We start from the raw sequence: 17,294 nt of genomic DNA, 5'->3' as shown, positions 1-17,294 counted from the left end.
CTTCCCAAATCACAGGGTTCTCTTGACTAGAAAGCTATAGAAATGACCCTGCATAATCGTGGAGGAGATAATTACAAAATAAAGAAACATTACAGTGAATCCACTGAGATCTTTAATTCCAAACTGCCACCATCCCAGAAGGAACAAACTGTGAGTTAGACTGACTCTTAAGTATACAATTAAGCCTGTCAAGTTCTGACTCCATAATATGCTGTTTAATATTGAAAAGTCTGTCAGTATACCAGTATGCGGGATTAACGTCATAATGCTTTGGGTCTGCTTCCTCATGAAACTATAAAACGATTTAGCTGATATAAGCAACATGTTATTTATACTCCTTTTGGCAACAGTTTTAATGCTATGTGGGATACACCCCCTTCCTTCTAATGTAATAGCCTTCCCTGGCCTTTATGGCTTTAAATTGGTGAGGGGAGCTGCGTGCATTCCATGTGGAATTTACTCAGTAATTCTATTAAGAGCTTTCCTGCACGGAAATTAATGTTCTCATCTCATTCAATACTCGTCCTATTCATTATTTAAAACAGAAGACCTAATCTCTCCGTATATTAAGTCTCCTCAAAGGATTTTCTATTAGTTTCAAGGAATGCAAAAGATCAAGCTTCAACACTTCTGTGTTTGCAAAACTATAAAACTCTGGAGCTTACAGTTAGAGCAGAAGGTTTTGCATTTCTAGAATTTTTGAGAAGAAAGGTGTCAGTTGAAAGTTACAGAGCCTTCAAAAGAGGCCCTTTACTTTTTTCCCTCACCATTTTCAGCTCACACTGCAAGTGACATTCAGCAGTAGCCAGCAGAACTTCTAATGATTTCAGCAGATTCTCTAGGCCAATTCATTCACCTGGCTTTAACTAGCAGCTGCCCCCAAAAGGCCTCAGGGCTCTCTCAGAAACAAGTACTTCCCACTGCAGGCGCTTGCACTGAGCAACAGCAGAAGCACCGCAGCCGGGGCTCAGTGCTAGAATGGACACAACACGCCAGAGGAGCTGCCTTCGTTTCACATCCTAGATTCTGTATTCCCGGCTACTGAAAAGGAGTGGAAGGACTGTTATTATTCCTCAATGTTTTTGGGTTTTGATGAATCGCAACAAAGCCAAGTGGGCTGTGATGTGCTGTGCTGATGACTACGGCAAAGCTCCTCCCGGTGGGTATGTCTGCACGAAGGGGCTCGCACGCTAGTGCTGGCTGTCACTACGCTGGGCTGCATTGCTAAAATTTAGTTTACGTGTCATTAAATCCACTGAATACTATCTGGGACCATTTACATAGCAAACAAATTTTGAGAACTAGGTAGATGCAACTTGTTTGGAACCCTGCCTCCAGCAATGATTAACGTTTATATGATTTGTAGGTTAGGTATAATACCTTTTATTATACTGACTTCTATCACTGGAAGAAGCTGACAACGGGGGGGATCACAAGTCCTTTTTTAGTCCTAAGAAGAGAGACAAACTTTCCAACACAAACACCTTTCCTCCGCTCTAAGAAAGCTCTGTATACCTGAAAGCTTGCCTGCCTTGTAAAACCATACTATTGGTTTAATAATAGGGATCATATAAAGAATTGTGGCTGTACCCACTCTGGCATTCTGAGTTTATTAGAAGAGAAGCAGGAATTATACCTCTCACAAAAATAACCGCAAATCCTCCTGCAGAGCGAACTATTTACATATTCTGATGCATGAGGGGCTGCATTTCAGAAAGGATCACACAGGAAGAGAGAGTTGTCCACCTCTTACTGATACCCAACCTCATAATTTTCTCTCCAGTTAGTTCAAGTCAAGGAACAAACTGGGAGGAGTGATATAAATAAGCCGTGCTTTTAGATTTCCCAGAGAAAATGAGAAGAGCTGATTTGCCTCTCATTTCTGTTAGCAAACAAGTAATTCCTAATTTACAACACTGTTAACAAGAGCACATTCAGACAGAACGCCTTAGATTTGCACACAATTCAGTAAATAACCAAGAGGATAAAATTGTTTAAAGAGATGAGAAGCTAGAAACTACAGTCCCAGTGACAGTGTACACTTAATAAGAATTAATGGGATGCTTTCAGTAGCCAGTGGAGATGATACTTCTCGCAGCCTTGCACACAGAAGTAATGTCATGTAGGCAGCTTTTTAAATGAGAAAGATGTGTGCCTTCTGATGTACTACCAAAAAACCCAAGCTGTTTTCGTAAAGGAACGCTAAGTGAATGGAACAAGTGAATAGAATCTGGTCTCACTTCCTGACTTTGCCCCTACCGCTGTGTGACTTAGGGCAAATCACTTCAATATTCAGCACTTCTCAGTCAAACTGGTAGCAAATGCAGTGGCAGGCAGCACATTAATTTCACACGACAGTATTTTTTTATCCTATAGTTCAAGAAAAGAAGAGCAGAGACGTGTACTAGGAGCCAAACCCTGTGCTGACACAAGCTCTGGGCAAGTCTGGGGTTTCAGTGTGTTTGTGACAAACAGAAAAGTACAGCTTGGAAGACGGCTCTGGAGCTTGAGAAAATAAACTCTCCCTCCTACCCATAAATTCAACTCACAGTGTCACGAGTAATTGTGCTCTGAGTGGGAAAAAAAGGACATTAACACTTATAAAATAAACCTCCAGAAATCTTTTAAATAGAAAAATCACCTGCAGGGAAAATGAAACAGAAAAATGTGGCCAAAAAAAAGGAAAAAAGAATTGTAAAAAGAAAGACAGCAGATTAAAAAGAGATAGTTTTCCAGCTGTGAAATAAGAAAAGGACATTGTTCATAAAACAAAGGACCCTTTGAGGTGCTTAAATTTAACTTTCTTCCTTTAAATAACGCATTAAAGCTCTACTAAATCATTACAAAATAAGACAAAAATCATAGAATCATAGAATTGTTGAGGTTGGAAGGGACCTTTAAGATCATCGAGTCCAACCTTTAGCCTACCCTGACAAGAGCCACTTCTAAACCATGTCCCTAAGTGCCCCATCTACCATTTTTTTAAACACCTCCAGGGATGGTGAATCCACCACCTCCCTGGGCAGCCTCTTCCAATGTTTAATAACCCTTTCAGTGAAAAAATGTCTCCTAATATCTAATCTAAACCTCCCCTGACGTAACTTGAACCCGTTTCCCCTCGTCCTATCACTTGTCACCAGGGAGAAGAGGTCAGCCCCCATCTCTCTACAACCTCCTTTCAGGTAGTTGTAGAGGGTGATAAGGTCTCCCCTCAGCCTCCTCTTCTCCAGGCTAAACAACCCCAGCTCCCTCAGTCGTTCTTCATAAGGTTTGTCCTCCAGGCCCCTCACCAGCTGAGGTCTGAGCCTCTGATAAGTCTGAGCAAGTCTTGGCTGGAAGTCCTGGCCATTCCATGGTGGATATAATTTTGCACCTACTGAGCAGCTTTCCATGGGGATGTAGTTGTAACATAGGATTTCATCCCTGTTCTCTAAAGGGTGTCCTCAGCTCAAAGGTGTCAAGAAGCAGATTTTAATGAGAATGAAAATAGGCTGACATCTCTTCATGTGCTCCCCTGAATAATTTGTGACATTCAGTTTCTGTCAACAGATAAGGGAACTTGTTTATGAAACAAGCCACTTTCCCTTATTTACCTGAAGTCATGGCTAACTGGGGAGGTCCCAATGGACTGGAGGGTAGCAAATGTAGCACCCATCTACAAGAAAGGCAGAAAGGAGGATCCAGGAAACTATAGACCTGTCAGTCTGACCTCGGTACCAGGGAAGGTCATGGAGCAGATCATCTTGACTGCCATTACAAGTCATGTAATGGACAACCAGGGGATCAGGCCTAGTCAGCGTGGGTTTATGAAAGGCAGGTCCTGCCTGACGAACCTGATCTCCTTCTATGACAAGGTGACCCGATTATTGGATGAGGGAAAGGCTGGGCATATTGTCTACCTAGACTTTTGAAAAGCATTTGACACTGTTCCCCATAGAATTCTCATGGAAAAGCTGGTTGCACATGGCCTGGATGAGCATACGATCTGCTGGATCAAGCACTGGCTGGATGGGTGGTCCCAAAGAGTGGTGGTCAATGGAATTAAATCCAGCTGGCGGCTGGTCACAAGTGGTGTTCCACAGGGCTCAGTGTTCGGACCATTTCTGTTTAACATCTTTATTGATGACCTTGATAAGGACATAGAGTGTATCATCAGTAAGTTCACAGATGACACCAAGTTAAGCAGGAGTGTTGATCTGCATAAGGATAGGGAGGTTCTACAGAGAGACTTGGATAGATTGGATTGATGGGCCAACGCTGATGGTATGAGCTTCAACAAGGCCAAGTGCCGGGTCCTGCACTTGGGCCACAACAACCCCATGCATCGCTACAGGCTTGGGGAAGTGTAGCTGGAGAGCTGCCTGTCAGAAAAGGACCTGGGGCTTCTAATTGACAAGTGGCTGAATATGAGCCAGCAGTGTGCCCAGGTGGCCAAGAAAGCCAATGGCATCCTGGCTTGTATTAGAAATGGCGTGACCAGCAGAAGTAGGGAGGTGATTGTCCCCCTGTACTCAACACTGGTGAGGCCACACCTTGAGTATTGTGTCCAGTTCTGGGCACCTTAATACAAGAGAGATATCGAGGTGCTGGGGTGAGTGCAGAGGAGGGCAACGAAGATGGTGAAGGGTCTGGAGAATAAATCTTATGAGGAGCGACTGAAGGAGCTGGGACTGTTTAGTTTGAGGAGGCTGAGGGGAGACCTCATCACTCTCTACAACTACTTGAAAGGACATTGTAGAGAGCTTGGTGCTGGTCTCTCCTCACAGGTAATTAGCGATAGAACAAGAGGGAATGGCATCAAGCTGCAACAGGGTAGGTTTAGACTGGACATTAGGAAAAAATTCTTCACAGAAAGAGTGGTCAGACACTGGAATAGGCTGCCCAGGGAGGTGGTGGAGTCACCATCCCTGAATGTATTTAAGAGTCGTTTAGATGTGGTGTTGGGGGATATGGTGTAAGGGAGAACTTTGTAGAGTGGAGTTGATGGTTGGACTCGATGATCCCAAGGGTCTTTTCCAACCTAAATGATTCTACGATTCTATGATTCTATGAAATCATGGTTATAAAATGAATGAGAATACAAGCCAAATTTCATTCTGTAAAATTCTACTGAGCCTGACTTTTGGATCCAAAACACTCAGAAAGCCTTCCATTTGAGTTGTCTCCTGGGGGAAGGGAATTCCTGAACAGTGTAGGAAACAGCGTAGGATTTCTGACCTAGCATTGGATTGTATTACTTTTCATTCTGGCATAGAACGTATTCCTAGGAGAAAAGGAATTCCTAGCCCCTACTTGCTGGAATGAGGGATTCACATGCATTTTCACGCCGTGTAGAACACCTGTACCAGTAACCAGGAACTCACCTACAATATCTAGAAGCCAGTTTGGACCTACTACTTCTGTTCTGACCAGGTGCCAGAGGTCCAGAAATCTGCCCAGACAAAAAAACCCAAACCCCACAACTTCTTGGGAGATGCCCTATTCCTCATTTGTGAATCTGAAATCACATTGCTACTGTAGCCACACATGCATGCCTAATACGCTCTTTGTACTCATTTCAGTAGTCTCTTTGTAATACTTTTGTTTATAAGCACACTTATGAAGACTGCATTGCAGTCTTAGAACACAGATGTTCACTGCTGGGCGGCTCCTACTTTCAGAGGAACAGAAAGGACCATTAGCTAAATCTAATCTAATCAAGTTTCACCCAGGTACTTTAAATCAGATTAAAAAAAAAAAAAGTTAAACTAAAGTATTTCTGTTCCCAGAGCTCAGAGTGCTATACACCGGGGAATCAGTGATCTCAGTACTCCTATGAAGACAAAGAATTTGGTGCCAAGATGCCCTGATGATCCTGGCCCACAGAGCAGGATCTCTGTCCATTGCCACCAAGATCCTTGCATTCTCAGAGGAAAACACTTTCCTCACCCTAACCCTTTTTCCTCAAATGTCTTAGTAAAACACTTGTCCTGCCAAAAGAAAATGAATTTCATTTCTAAATCTCCAAGCAACACGAAGGCTACATATGGAAAATTACACCTACGTTTAGTTATCATCATAGCTAGGAATCTGAATTCAATTAAATTTGTTAAACCTCAGCTTCCAGGTACTAGTCCTTCCCATGCTTTTACCAGCATAAAGACAGAAAACAGCCCATTGTTATCTTCTCCACGTGTAAGGACATAAAGGCAGTCATCAAGTCACCCCATGCCTCTCTGATTAAATGTGAATGCTAAATGGAACGTGGTGATAGCTGGACAACATTGCAACCAGAAACTGACGCTGGGGTACTAGTAACTGTAAGTACAGAGATTGAGGGACTGAAGGTATTGCCTGCCTTGCAAATCTATTCCTTTCGTTGTGACTTAGAGGGCTGGAGCTTATGGTTTAATAAGAACATCCCATCCACAAGAGCTGACTGGGGATGTACCACAGAAAAAACTCTCTGTTAGAGAATGCTTTGTCAAAACTAAAGTGCTTTGTAAATACATTTTAACTGAAAAAAAATCCACTGTGTTTTGAGACCAGCTTCCTAGCAGGGCTGCTGAGGAACCGATGCCCCAAACATATGCATTAGATGACTGCTCAGATCTGCTGACTCCGGAACCTCCTGGCTGTCCTGGCTGCCTGATGGTCCACGCAGGTAGGAGAACTTCTCATTGCGATTAAGGGATTGGTTCAACATTTGCGGATAAACTCCACTGGAAAACAGCAATCACTACAACCCCCACCTTGTGCCCCACCAAGAGCAAGACAAATTTTCAACCTTGCTTCTTCACAATACACAGACAGCAACCTACCTATCCATGCAATCGAAGTTTAAAAAAATCCTGCCAAAACAAGCCAATTCACCTCACACAATTCTTGCCTTACAGACAGATAGTAGGCACAATGCTTAATGTGCTCCAAACATTTTATGTTAAAAAGAACACAGGAAATGTGATTGACTGAAGAAAAAAAATATAACGAAGTAAGATTAAGAAGCTATTCAGAATTACTGAAGCTTTCAACCACATGATGAAAACATCTTTTTTTTTTTTTTTTTTTACTTAGAAGGCTTCAGCATATTAACGACTTCACTGTTGCTGTTTCACTTTTCTAAAAACATGTTTAAACGTGCAGTTACGATTCCATCAATGCCCACTTTAATTTATAGGTCAATATATTCATTTTTTAAACTCGGGTGTTGTACCATAAGAGATCTTAAGGAGTTACTTATTCCTAAATCTGTGGCATCAGTATTTCGCTATGCGAGAAATAGCGTAATGGAGAAGACCCATTAGCTTGTCCAGAGAAACCAGGGGGCACAGTTTGGTTTCTGAGAGAGTCTTAAAAATGAAGTAACTGAGGGTTAGGTGACAATCTGGGCATGGACCTCACAGTCTCCTGCTTTCGGTCATTGCTGCACAGGCACAACAGGATTAAGTGCGGAGCAGCTCCGGCTCTATCTAGGCTGCAAGACTTCTATGCTGTCCAGATTCATTCCAGACTGGAAGGAGGATCTACATGTTAAGAATTATCTCCAGCTCATAGTTACAAGTTATGAGGATTTTCACATTGGAGATATGTGGCAAATGCAGATTTATTAAACTGCAGTCATACAAAGTTCCAAAGCATAAATCTTAGCTATCCTATAATCTCTAGGTAGCTGAGAAGTTCAGTATATCAACTGTTGGATCATTACTGAAATTTGACTCATTCACTCAGTGCTGAGATTAAATACATTCATATTGGAGGCTATTTTTAATATCAAATTCCTAGCTGTTCTTTCAGTTAATTTGCTTATGTAATTTTGTCTATGTGAAAGTGTTTCAGCTGTTTAACCTTCTCTTTTCCCATCTATGTTTTTCAAGAGGCATGCTTCAATGTGTGAGAGGATTTTTTAAAATTCAATTCAATATGTGGAACATTTCAAGTCAGAGACAGACAAGTTCTAAGGCTAACCCCACTTAAATTAAAGGAGAAATCTCACGGATTTCAGTGGATCCTGGATTACGCATTTTGTTAGCAATTACGCAAATCTGTGACTAAGCTACAGACAGCTATTGCTTTCTTGAACAAGCAACTCCGGTATTAATGAAAGCATTTAAAACATTTTCCAGCATTATTTAGATTCCTGGAAAGCCCTAGTACATTGCTTAAAACTAAAAATACATAGGAACTGTCTTTACAGGGATCTTTGCTTTGGATGACAGACTATGAGCTGCCCAGTCATTGTTTACTGACCCGCTATAGTCAATTGACTGTTGATCTTTGAATTTATTTGCCTTGCAGTTCTTTGGTCCTGACGCCTGCTCAGGAAAACAATATTGACGCGGTCTTAGATAGGCAAAGACAACATCTTCATAAAGCCATAGATGTGTTCTGCACATGGGGTGCATGATGTCTCAAACTCCCTTAGAAATCCAAACAACGTGGCAAATATATTCCATTGTAAATATAATTGTTACAAATACAGTTATAATGCTGTAAGCCTCAATCTCTGTCCCCACGGCAAATCTGGAACAAGTGCACAGACATCCAAGACTCTTCTCAAATTACATCAGGATAATTGATATCTAAAAGCATATCTATATACACTTACTGATGCATTTTTCCTGAGATATTAAGATAAAATTCAGGAGATAATCACACTCTCATGGAACAAGACTGAAGTAATGGCTGCATTCCACCAAAGTCACCCCAAAGAAGTCAGCTTTCATTTCCTAAAAAACTGAAAACAAGATTCTTCTTGTGTATTTTCTCTTCCATCAAATAAACTTGAATGGGGTGGGGAAAAACAGCTCTGTAAGGTGACCATTTTTTGTTAAATTCTGAGGGGTAATAAGTCATGTTGATAGAGAACAACTGACTTCATCCCTTCTTAGTTTTATATGGTATTTCCATCATCTGTTCGGACACAGAATGTCTTTTGCTGTAACAAATTTTTACAGGCCACATGAGGATCCATGTTACCTATCGGCATAACTGGCCCACTTTTAAGTGCGGTGCTTTTATGAGTATCCCCAAAATGCCCTCTGTCTTTTCTGGGAAGCAGAAAAACATTGACTTGACTTGGTTGAAACCTTCCATGTAGTAACAATAAATGAATCCTGAATTGCTTCAATACTGTGAAAAATCTGTACTCCAGTTTTAGTCCTACATATTGTCATCAGGATCACTAAGATTATCAAAGAATCAGTAGCTCTTTATCTGTGCCCCTGCACGATCTGGTTTTAGAAGCACTGTGTGGATGAATATCTCAAATAGACAGATGGTTTAAAGAGAGGGAGTCTTATTTCTACTTACAATAGGATAATGTTTTTTGAAGCATATAGCAGCAACAGAACTATGTTTTAATATCTAATGCTATGCACCCCATATGCCAAGAAAACACAGAGTTGTGAGCCAAAACCAGCATACTGTCATTCAGAATAAGAACGCATGGTATAAACTTATTTAAATATAATAAATTGATTTTTTTTCATTGTTTTTCTTCCTTAGCTGAATAAATTACCTACGTCTCTGCATTTACTCCACAGTACTTGCTTAATAGAGGATACGCAAGCTTCTTTTTGTTAAGCAGAGGAAAACCTCCTTTTCTCTGTGCTGTGCTACATAAAATTCAACATCAATTTTATCAACATTCAATAATCTCTTTAGAGAATGGAAAAATAGCAATTTCTGGGAGCTGAGCTTGGATATATGGAGGTCAGCAAATAACTCTCAGAGTTTTAAAATGCATTCAAAATGCAGATCTCTGACATCGGTTAAAAAAAAAAAAGAAAACACCACAGCACTTAAACTACCTCACAGCTATTTGCATAAAGGGTCCAGAGGCAGTACAGTATAAGTACGGAGACACAAGCCATCCAAAGAGAACTTAGCAACAGTTCTATTGGATACTGCGTGTCTGCAGCAGAAAAAGGGTAACTTTGAAGCTCAGCCGTGCAAACAGCTTTGAAGGACTAAACAATCTCTTGGCAGATGCATCAAGCAAAAATCTGAAACTACAAACCAGGTAATTTACCAAATAATTTCCTTTTTAGCTGATTCTAACTTTCCTTCCAAAGATTTCTCTGAGCCGAATAGCCTATGTGATATCCTTAGGGCTGTTACCTAAGGACTTCATCAGAAGTGATAGAAACCTGCTAATAAGAGAGGTAATAAACTCATTCTCTATTTTAAAAATTTGTAGGACTTTATAAAATTATGCATCTATTTTACGTTCTGAAGATATAATTAAGTTAAATGACTGCTATACTAGTCTTAAAGATGTATTCCATTCTACTGAAGGAACTCTGCTTACTGGAAAATAAAACCATGATAAGTGCATTAGGAATTCCAGTGCTAGCTAGAAGAAACAGAAAAACACTTGTTATCCAGGCAAGAGATAATAGAGGATATCATTATTATGTCTCTGAAAAAAATATGAGGTGCTTCTCCAACGCAAGAAATCTCCCTGACCAACAGTGCATAGCTGTCTTATTATAGTGAAAAATACAGAGACACACAGCTACTTTAAATGTATAGAAACAGATATTAAAAAACTAATGGACTATTCAAGTTGGGGTTTAACTAAAGGTGGAATGAAAGTGCTGCAGCTCCCAGGGTTATTTTAAAATGAACCCTTAGCAAAGGGAATTGCCTGATGAAAATTGTTAGCACAGGTATATGTGTGTCTACTTCATGGGGGGCAACAGGTAACACAGAGTTCAAGAGGGAAATTATTTTTGCCCCTTTGGAGAAGGCAAAGCAAAATCAATGGCTCTCAGAACTATCTGTGCATCAGGAAGTTAGGTGTTCAAAATGTTCATATTTATTCTGCCAGAAAAATGAGCAAGTGCCTGGTTTTAATTATGAAGAATTTACAGATGCTTTGAAGAATATAAAATAAGCGGAGAGGTTAGTAACAGAAATGAGGAAGGACCCTCATAAGAGACTTCAATTCCTACAGCAGTGCCATATTTCTTTTTCGGTGTCTGGAAATATTGCTACTATTGCTGTGTTTGTTCGTTCCATCCTCCTCCCCTTTGTTCTCTCTCCCATGGAAGCTGTAGGAACTCCCGTCCCACAATGCCATCTATCCAGCTGCCACTGCTGCTCCTCTGCCTGACCTTGGGTGGTGTCTGCCTCAACCGGGGACAGCCCCTTCTAGAGGGAAGTGAGAAGATGGGAAGAAGTCCCCTGGATGACATCCTGCAGAGATCGGAAAGCCTCATTCTTCAGTCTGTCCTCAAGAAAGCTGAAAAGGAAGAGATGAATAAAGGTATAAGTAACACTGGGGACATCCATCTGGAGATGTTGGCATAGTACTTGATTGGCTGAGTTCATTAGATCCAATATACAGTTCCAGGTTCTAATGTGCGTATTCATCGCTCAAACTAAGGGGAGGGGAAAGATAGGAGATGTGCTGCAATACACTGACACAGAGCTCTCAAAAGGTGCTTTCTTCTCAGAGATCTCCCCACTTAGGCAATGCTGTACCATCACTGTGCAGCTGTGGCATAATAAGACAGAAGCCTGTCACAGAAAACTTGCCTGTCTGGCAAGTACTTCCCTAGGGAAGCTCTAAGAGGACACATGGAGAACACTCCCCAGTTGTGGACCCTGCACCTAATGTTAATTGGAGGTGGGAGGTCCCCGAACTCCCTCAACCCACTGGTTTCTACATCCCAACAGAGGTGGGCTTTTCCATGGCTGAAATGCAGAGGCTGCTCTAGTGCCCACTGCCTCCTCGCTTGCAGATGCTCTGCTCTCACTAGGCACAGCAGTGGAAGCAAATCAGGCTCAGGGACCACAAGAAAGTGCCCACCACCACCACGGAGCACAGAGCCCTTTCATAGTGGAAAGAGGAGCTGGCCCCAGGTGCCCATAGAAAGAGCCTTTCTCCCCCTTCACGTGAACGCTGAGAGTTGGTCATGTCAATACAAGACCTGAAATATTAAAAAGAGCTTAAGAATGAGTAAGAGATATTAATAGAGTTATGATAGGTAGCTGGAAATACTGAGCTAGCTTTCAAATGTCCACATCCCTACTTCTGCTTGTGCCTCAGTCCTGCCCTTTCCCTGTCTCATTCTGATCTCCGGCTCTTCCCCAAACCCAGCTTCTGCAGCTGATTTCTTCCAGCTGCTCAGCATCTTTTACTCACCTTCCTTTACCTGAATCTGACACATTTACCTGAATCAACACATTAGGCTTTGTCATTGCACATTTTCCCATTTGGCCACAGCTAGTTCCTAATGCATCAATTCATCCTTGCTAAAAATGTGCCAGAACTGTTCTGACAGATGCCATCCAGAGGGACCAAATTCAAGACCATACTGTTAACTGTGCAATTAAATGGGCATAATGAGCAACAGACTATGATCCTGCATCATAGAACTCCACAAATTCCCGTTTCAACTTCTTTAGTGAGGATTATGGGGGCTCATTAACATTATTCTTTTTCTTGGACAGAATCAAATGGCCCTCTGTCAGAATGGCTTTCCAAAAGACAACACCCTGGGAAAAAGTACCTAAGTGACCTGGAGAAGAGACAGCATCCTGGAAAAAGAGATGTTGAGGAAGACACATCTTATGGAGACATTCAGAAGAGGCAGCATCCAGGGAAAAGAGAGATGGAAGACAACCTTGACGGCTACCTGGAGCTGAAAAAGCGACAGCACCCTGGCAGAAGGTCATTGTCAGACCAGTATGCTGCCAGCCCTAGCGCACAGCTAACCTACTTGAATGAGTTATCCAAAAGACAGCACCCAGGCAGAAGGTATCTGATGTACAAGCGCCAGCATCCTAGCAAAAGAGGCTGGAATGATGAGGTAGACCTAAATGACCAACATGGTGAGAAACGCCAGCACCCTGGGAAAAGGCACTGGAATTCTGACAGCCCAGATGATGCAGGTCCCTGCAGTGCTCAGGAGTCCTTCACCTGTAACAAAGGCAGCTTCTTGCTTGATTTAGTAGAAAACGTTAGTAAAGACAGGGTAGAAGAAAAACGTCAGCACCCAGGAAAGAGATCAGCATGGGAGAGTGAGACAGAGGAATGAGAAAGTAATTGTGTATCGTGTATTTGGTGAAGTAAACTGCCAGATCACTAAAAAATCCATTTGCTCTCTTTTGGCTTCCTGCTGCTGACCTCTGCACCCATTGTTCATTGCGTTAACATTCCCATTTAAGTTAACAGCTTTGTCACACACTTAAATTAAAGGAACTAAAGGACCCAGTTGAATGGGACAGGCAAATATTGACAGTCTTCAACTCCCCCAATTTAGGCAGTTAAAAGGGATCATTTTCTTATGGGCCCAGACCTCAGAATAATCCCACTATGTGTGTCCAATTTTCTGTTCCCAAATGACTAACACAGGCTCTTAAATATCTGTTCTGATGCTACTAAAGTGGAACAATTATATGGTTTCCTCTCACGTCACTGAAATCAGTAAATTAAAAGAGAGGAAGAAAAACGAATAACGTGTGCCAACTATTTCAAAATGAAATTGAATAGGTTTTCTAAACCTATTCAATAGGTATCTAAATGATACATTAATGAGACCTGAACCCTTGCATACTACAACCTGTCCAGACAGTAAGCTCTAAAGAGACAGGAACTGTTCCAACTGGAACAGATTTGATGACTGACTTCATAGCTTGACTTGGAACCAGCATATAAAACCCTTTTTCATCTATGAGGCTGCACAGTTCGAAGGGTTAATGCAGCCCAGAGCACTTCAGCCGCGAGTTGTGGACTCGACTGCGTACACCTCATACGAGAGCTCCCACCTGGGTGTCCACATTTCAGTCATCCCACTTGAAATCATGCCTTCTCCTCAGAGATTTACAAATGAACCAAGCAGACATGCTTTTCTTCCAATAAGGGTTTCTGATTTCTCCCCTCTCAAAGGAATGCTTTCACTGTTTGTGGTCAGACTCCCAAAAGTGTTTATTTGATATGAATGATTCAATAAACATCAATAGTCAACTCTGGGTGTCCTTATTGGTTGTGCAAACATACTGTAATAGAGTGAAAAACATAAAACCAACCCAAGCTAAATAAAAACAAACAGATTAACATAAAAGGGCATGTTCACACAATCTTCATGCGTGCTGGTGGTCAGCACATGTTTATATGCAAAACTGTTTTGCTACTGAAGTGGAAGGATGATTTGCATACAGATAGATGCCCTTTTTAAATCTTCTACCTTTATGACACACAGAATTATGCATCTGGGCTACACCCACAGCAAGCTCATCTCCTAGTTCACAGGGAACTTTACCAGAAGTCTCATTTCCTGTTCATGGGTCTAAACAATAGATTTACTGATTTTTGCAATTAATGCACAGCTATTGAGTGCATTTGAGTTACTCATATCACTTCTGTACATTCAAAGAGGTTAGAGCATGTCAGTATTTTGCTAGAATGTTATTTTTTAATACACAAATGAGTAAGTTTTACAGTGACTTTCATCCTTCTCAATACCATCAAGACACAAGAAGTGCCTCAAGTGTTCCTTTTAAAGAGATTGTTTCCCCACTCAGTGCCTCAGAGCACTTTCTCAGTTACGGAAGTTAGTTTTGCCATATGGTTTAGTTACCCTGAAGAAGAAGAACTAGTCATCTCAGTGAGTTTCACTGAAGTTAGATGCTCCCAGGCTGATCAACACTTAACATGCTCAATCAAACAACTTCTAACTTTGGAGATAATATTTTTAATATATGTGACAACTGGCAGACCTCTTCTATTGATGGGGGTTTTCTCATTAAGAAGTGATGAAGAAACCCTCAGAGGAGGTAGCTGAGAACATTCCATACACTGCAGGTTCCTTCAGCGCACTTTCTGTACGTGATGCCTTTTAAAATGTTCAGTTTTCATTTTATAAGGGAAAAAACGATTTTTCTAAAGAATACCATTTCCTCTACCATTTCCGTCAATGCTTCTTCAGAATGCTTCTTCAACCTCCAGGAACAATGCTACACAACACCACCACCACTTGCTATAAAACGTCCAAAATAAATGAAAAACGGGAAAGAAAAAAGTTATTAAGTGGGTAAACATGGGCAACAGCAAAAATGCATCACAGTTCCTGCAAGATGCTGCTGTGGCTGCTACAAGAAAGCCAAGGCGGGGAAGGGCAAGAAGCATGAAAGCCCACGGTCAAAGTTTTTAGTGTGCAGATACAAACAGCTGGTTCAAGCTATTAGGTTACTGCCTAAAAAAATCTATCATTCTGAGTAAATCTCAGATGCACTTTATTATCAATAAATCAGTCACTTATTAAAAAGGAGAGTGTGCTCTCCTCAGTGTTACCAGTGAAAAGCTAGCACAACTGATTTTATTTAAGTCTAATTTTTCATCTTCTGTATTTTAGGTTCTGAGTGCTCCAGTATTTTCAGAGATGCCACGTTCTGCAGGGGCTAGTCATGTCTTTAAAAGAAAGGCTATCACTATTATAACTTTTTAAGTACTCATTTCTATTGGTTTTGGATTGTTTTGTACTGTCAGGGTTTTTTTGTGGTTGTTTTTTTTTTTTTTTTAAATCCAAGCCTGAGAAGACAGCACTTTACAGTAAATCAGATTTATCACGTCATTATTATCATGCCTGCAGTTTTTAAAATTTGCCTCAGTTTAGAGCTGCTGAAAATGCACTCGGCTGGCTGTGAGAGGCACAATGTACAGATACTGGGACAGCTATGACACATTTCAATTAATATATTTAAAAAAAAAAAAAGCAAGCTTTGTTACTCCAGCAAAAGGTCTCAGGTCTCTGGAAAATGACAGAAACACTCCCAGGAGTGTTCCTGGACAGGGGCAGGACCACACCTGAAAGATCCCCTTCCCAGTTGTGTATGCCAGTCGCCAGCTTAAAGGACAAGACACAGACTTGGGTTCAGAGAAGCACATGTACAGGTCCTGATGCTGGCCTGACGTGTCCACGAACAGAGAACAGAGTAATCTGGAGACTGAAACGTGAGCCAAGAGTCCTGAGCTTCTGTCAATGACCTGGGTTTGAAAAATCCTAGAAACTCAAAGAGGATGACCCTGGAAAGAGAACTGAATACGGGACAACTTGCTGCATCATATTTCCCACATATACAACAGCTAAAAGAGCCAGCAAACCTGCTAATGAGGCACCATAAAAATGCAACCATTGTTGCCAAGTAGCCAGAAAAGTGACAGCCCTGACAGAAATCCCAAGAGGGTAAAGTAGGATGCTCTTAACCTTCCACAGATATTTGTCTAATTATACAGTTTTAGCTCTCTTTAATCGTGGGGCTCATGCACCTACATGATTATTTTGATTATGTTAAACATGGCTCGTGGAGCTACGTTATCTGCGAAAAGACTTGGAGATAGAGCTACAAGTGCAACCTAGGAAAGAACAAAATTAATCACCAAATTCATAATTTGCAGGTAGGTTAGAACTTGCACCTGGTGGGGATCTGATAACATTATTTACTGCTATGCATTTTTTTGAAACATAAGACCATTTACAAAAAGGAAGAAAAAATCGTGGTTTTCTCCATTTTATATTAAATTTTCCCTTTAAAACTTTCAAAAGTTAGCATTTACTTTTAACGGAGAAAATTACTCAGTCATTCTATTACTTGAATAAAAGACTGTGACTCAAGAAAAGGGTTTTCATCAGGGAAAAAGATTATGTATTTTGAGAGTTCTCCTACGTTTTTTTAAAGTATCTCAAAACAATATTTGAATCTTGCCAATAAAATCTGTCAAGATTTTTTTTTATTGAAAGTACATTTTCTCTTGGTGTCTGCATGAAAATTTCAGCTGTCTTAGTTTCTTCCTGGCTTCTGCAGCGTTGCAGACATACCACCGTTGAAGTACAACATTCTTTCTCCTACAGACATCATTTCCAGAGGGCCACCTGCCGTTTAGGATTTGACAGTTTTGTGACTATGGAACACACATAAGCACAAGTTCTGAAGGTATCTGTCCTACACCCTAAAAACTTTTAGGCTTTGGAGTTTGGCTAAGGGACTAACCAGAAAATAACCAGCTTCTGTACTATAATGCTCTGCTGCTTTGAATAGTAAATATAGTGCCATCTCTTAGCAACACAAACTACGCAGACATATACTACTTAGTTATAAGGTAAGAATTTGTTAATGGCACATCTCTCATCATCTTATTTTTATTGTATACCTTCCCCTCACTGTCATCTTTTATTAGAATTTAACATCCATGCAAATATCTACACGGTACTAGCTTTGCTCAGTCACACGCACAAATGTATTTGCACATTTTGATAATTGCAGAACAGGGTCTTTAAGCTGCAAAGCTCCTTGCTGAATGCACTCCC

The 17,294-nt window shown here is 41.0% G+C and overlaps 1 protein-coding gene and 1 long non-coding RNA gene across 2 annotated transcripts in view; one reads left to right on the top strand and one right to left on the bottom strand.

The window, feature by feature from the left end:
• Positions 1-17,294, bottom strand: part of LOC134521377 (uncharacterized) — a 60,159-nt gene that overhangs the window by 33,982 nt on the left and 8,883 nt on the right. The window lies entirely within an intron of this gene.
• Positions 11,056-13,025, top strand: TRH (thyrotropin releasing hormone). The gene is made up of 2 exons (XM_063347760.1): positions 11,056-11,248; positions 12,439-13,025. The coding sequence occupies exons 1-2, from the start codon at positions 11,056-11,058 to the stop codon at positions 13,023-13,025; spliced, it is 780 nt and encodes a 259-aa protein (XP_063203830.1).

This window comes from Chroicocephalus ridibundus, chromosome 10 (assembly GCF_963924245.1).
Source record: "Chroicocephalus ridibundus chromosome 10, bChrRid1.1, whole genome shotgun sequence".
In the NCBI taxonomy this organism is placed as follows: domain Eukaryota; kingdom Metazoa; phylum Chordata; class Aves; order Charadriiformes; family Laridae; genus Chroicocephalus; species Chroicocephalus ridibundus.
Note: the sequence above shows the minus strand (reverse complement) of the source record. Positions and strands in the feature narration are given on the sequence as shown.

Excerpts from the sequence above, each read along its gene's own strand:
- TRH (XM_063347760.1), top strand. The coding sequence starts at position 11,056 with ATGCCATCTATCCAGCTGCCACTGCTGCTCCTCTGCCTGACCTTGGGT. Across the intron at positions 11,249-12,438 it reads AAAGGAAGAGATGAATAAAG|AATCAAATGGCCCTCTGTCA; the intron begins GTATAAGTAACA and ends TTTCTTGGACAG.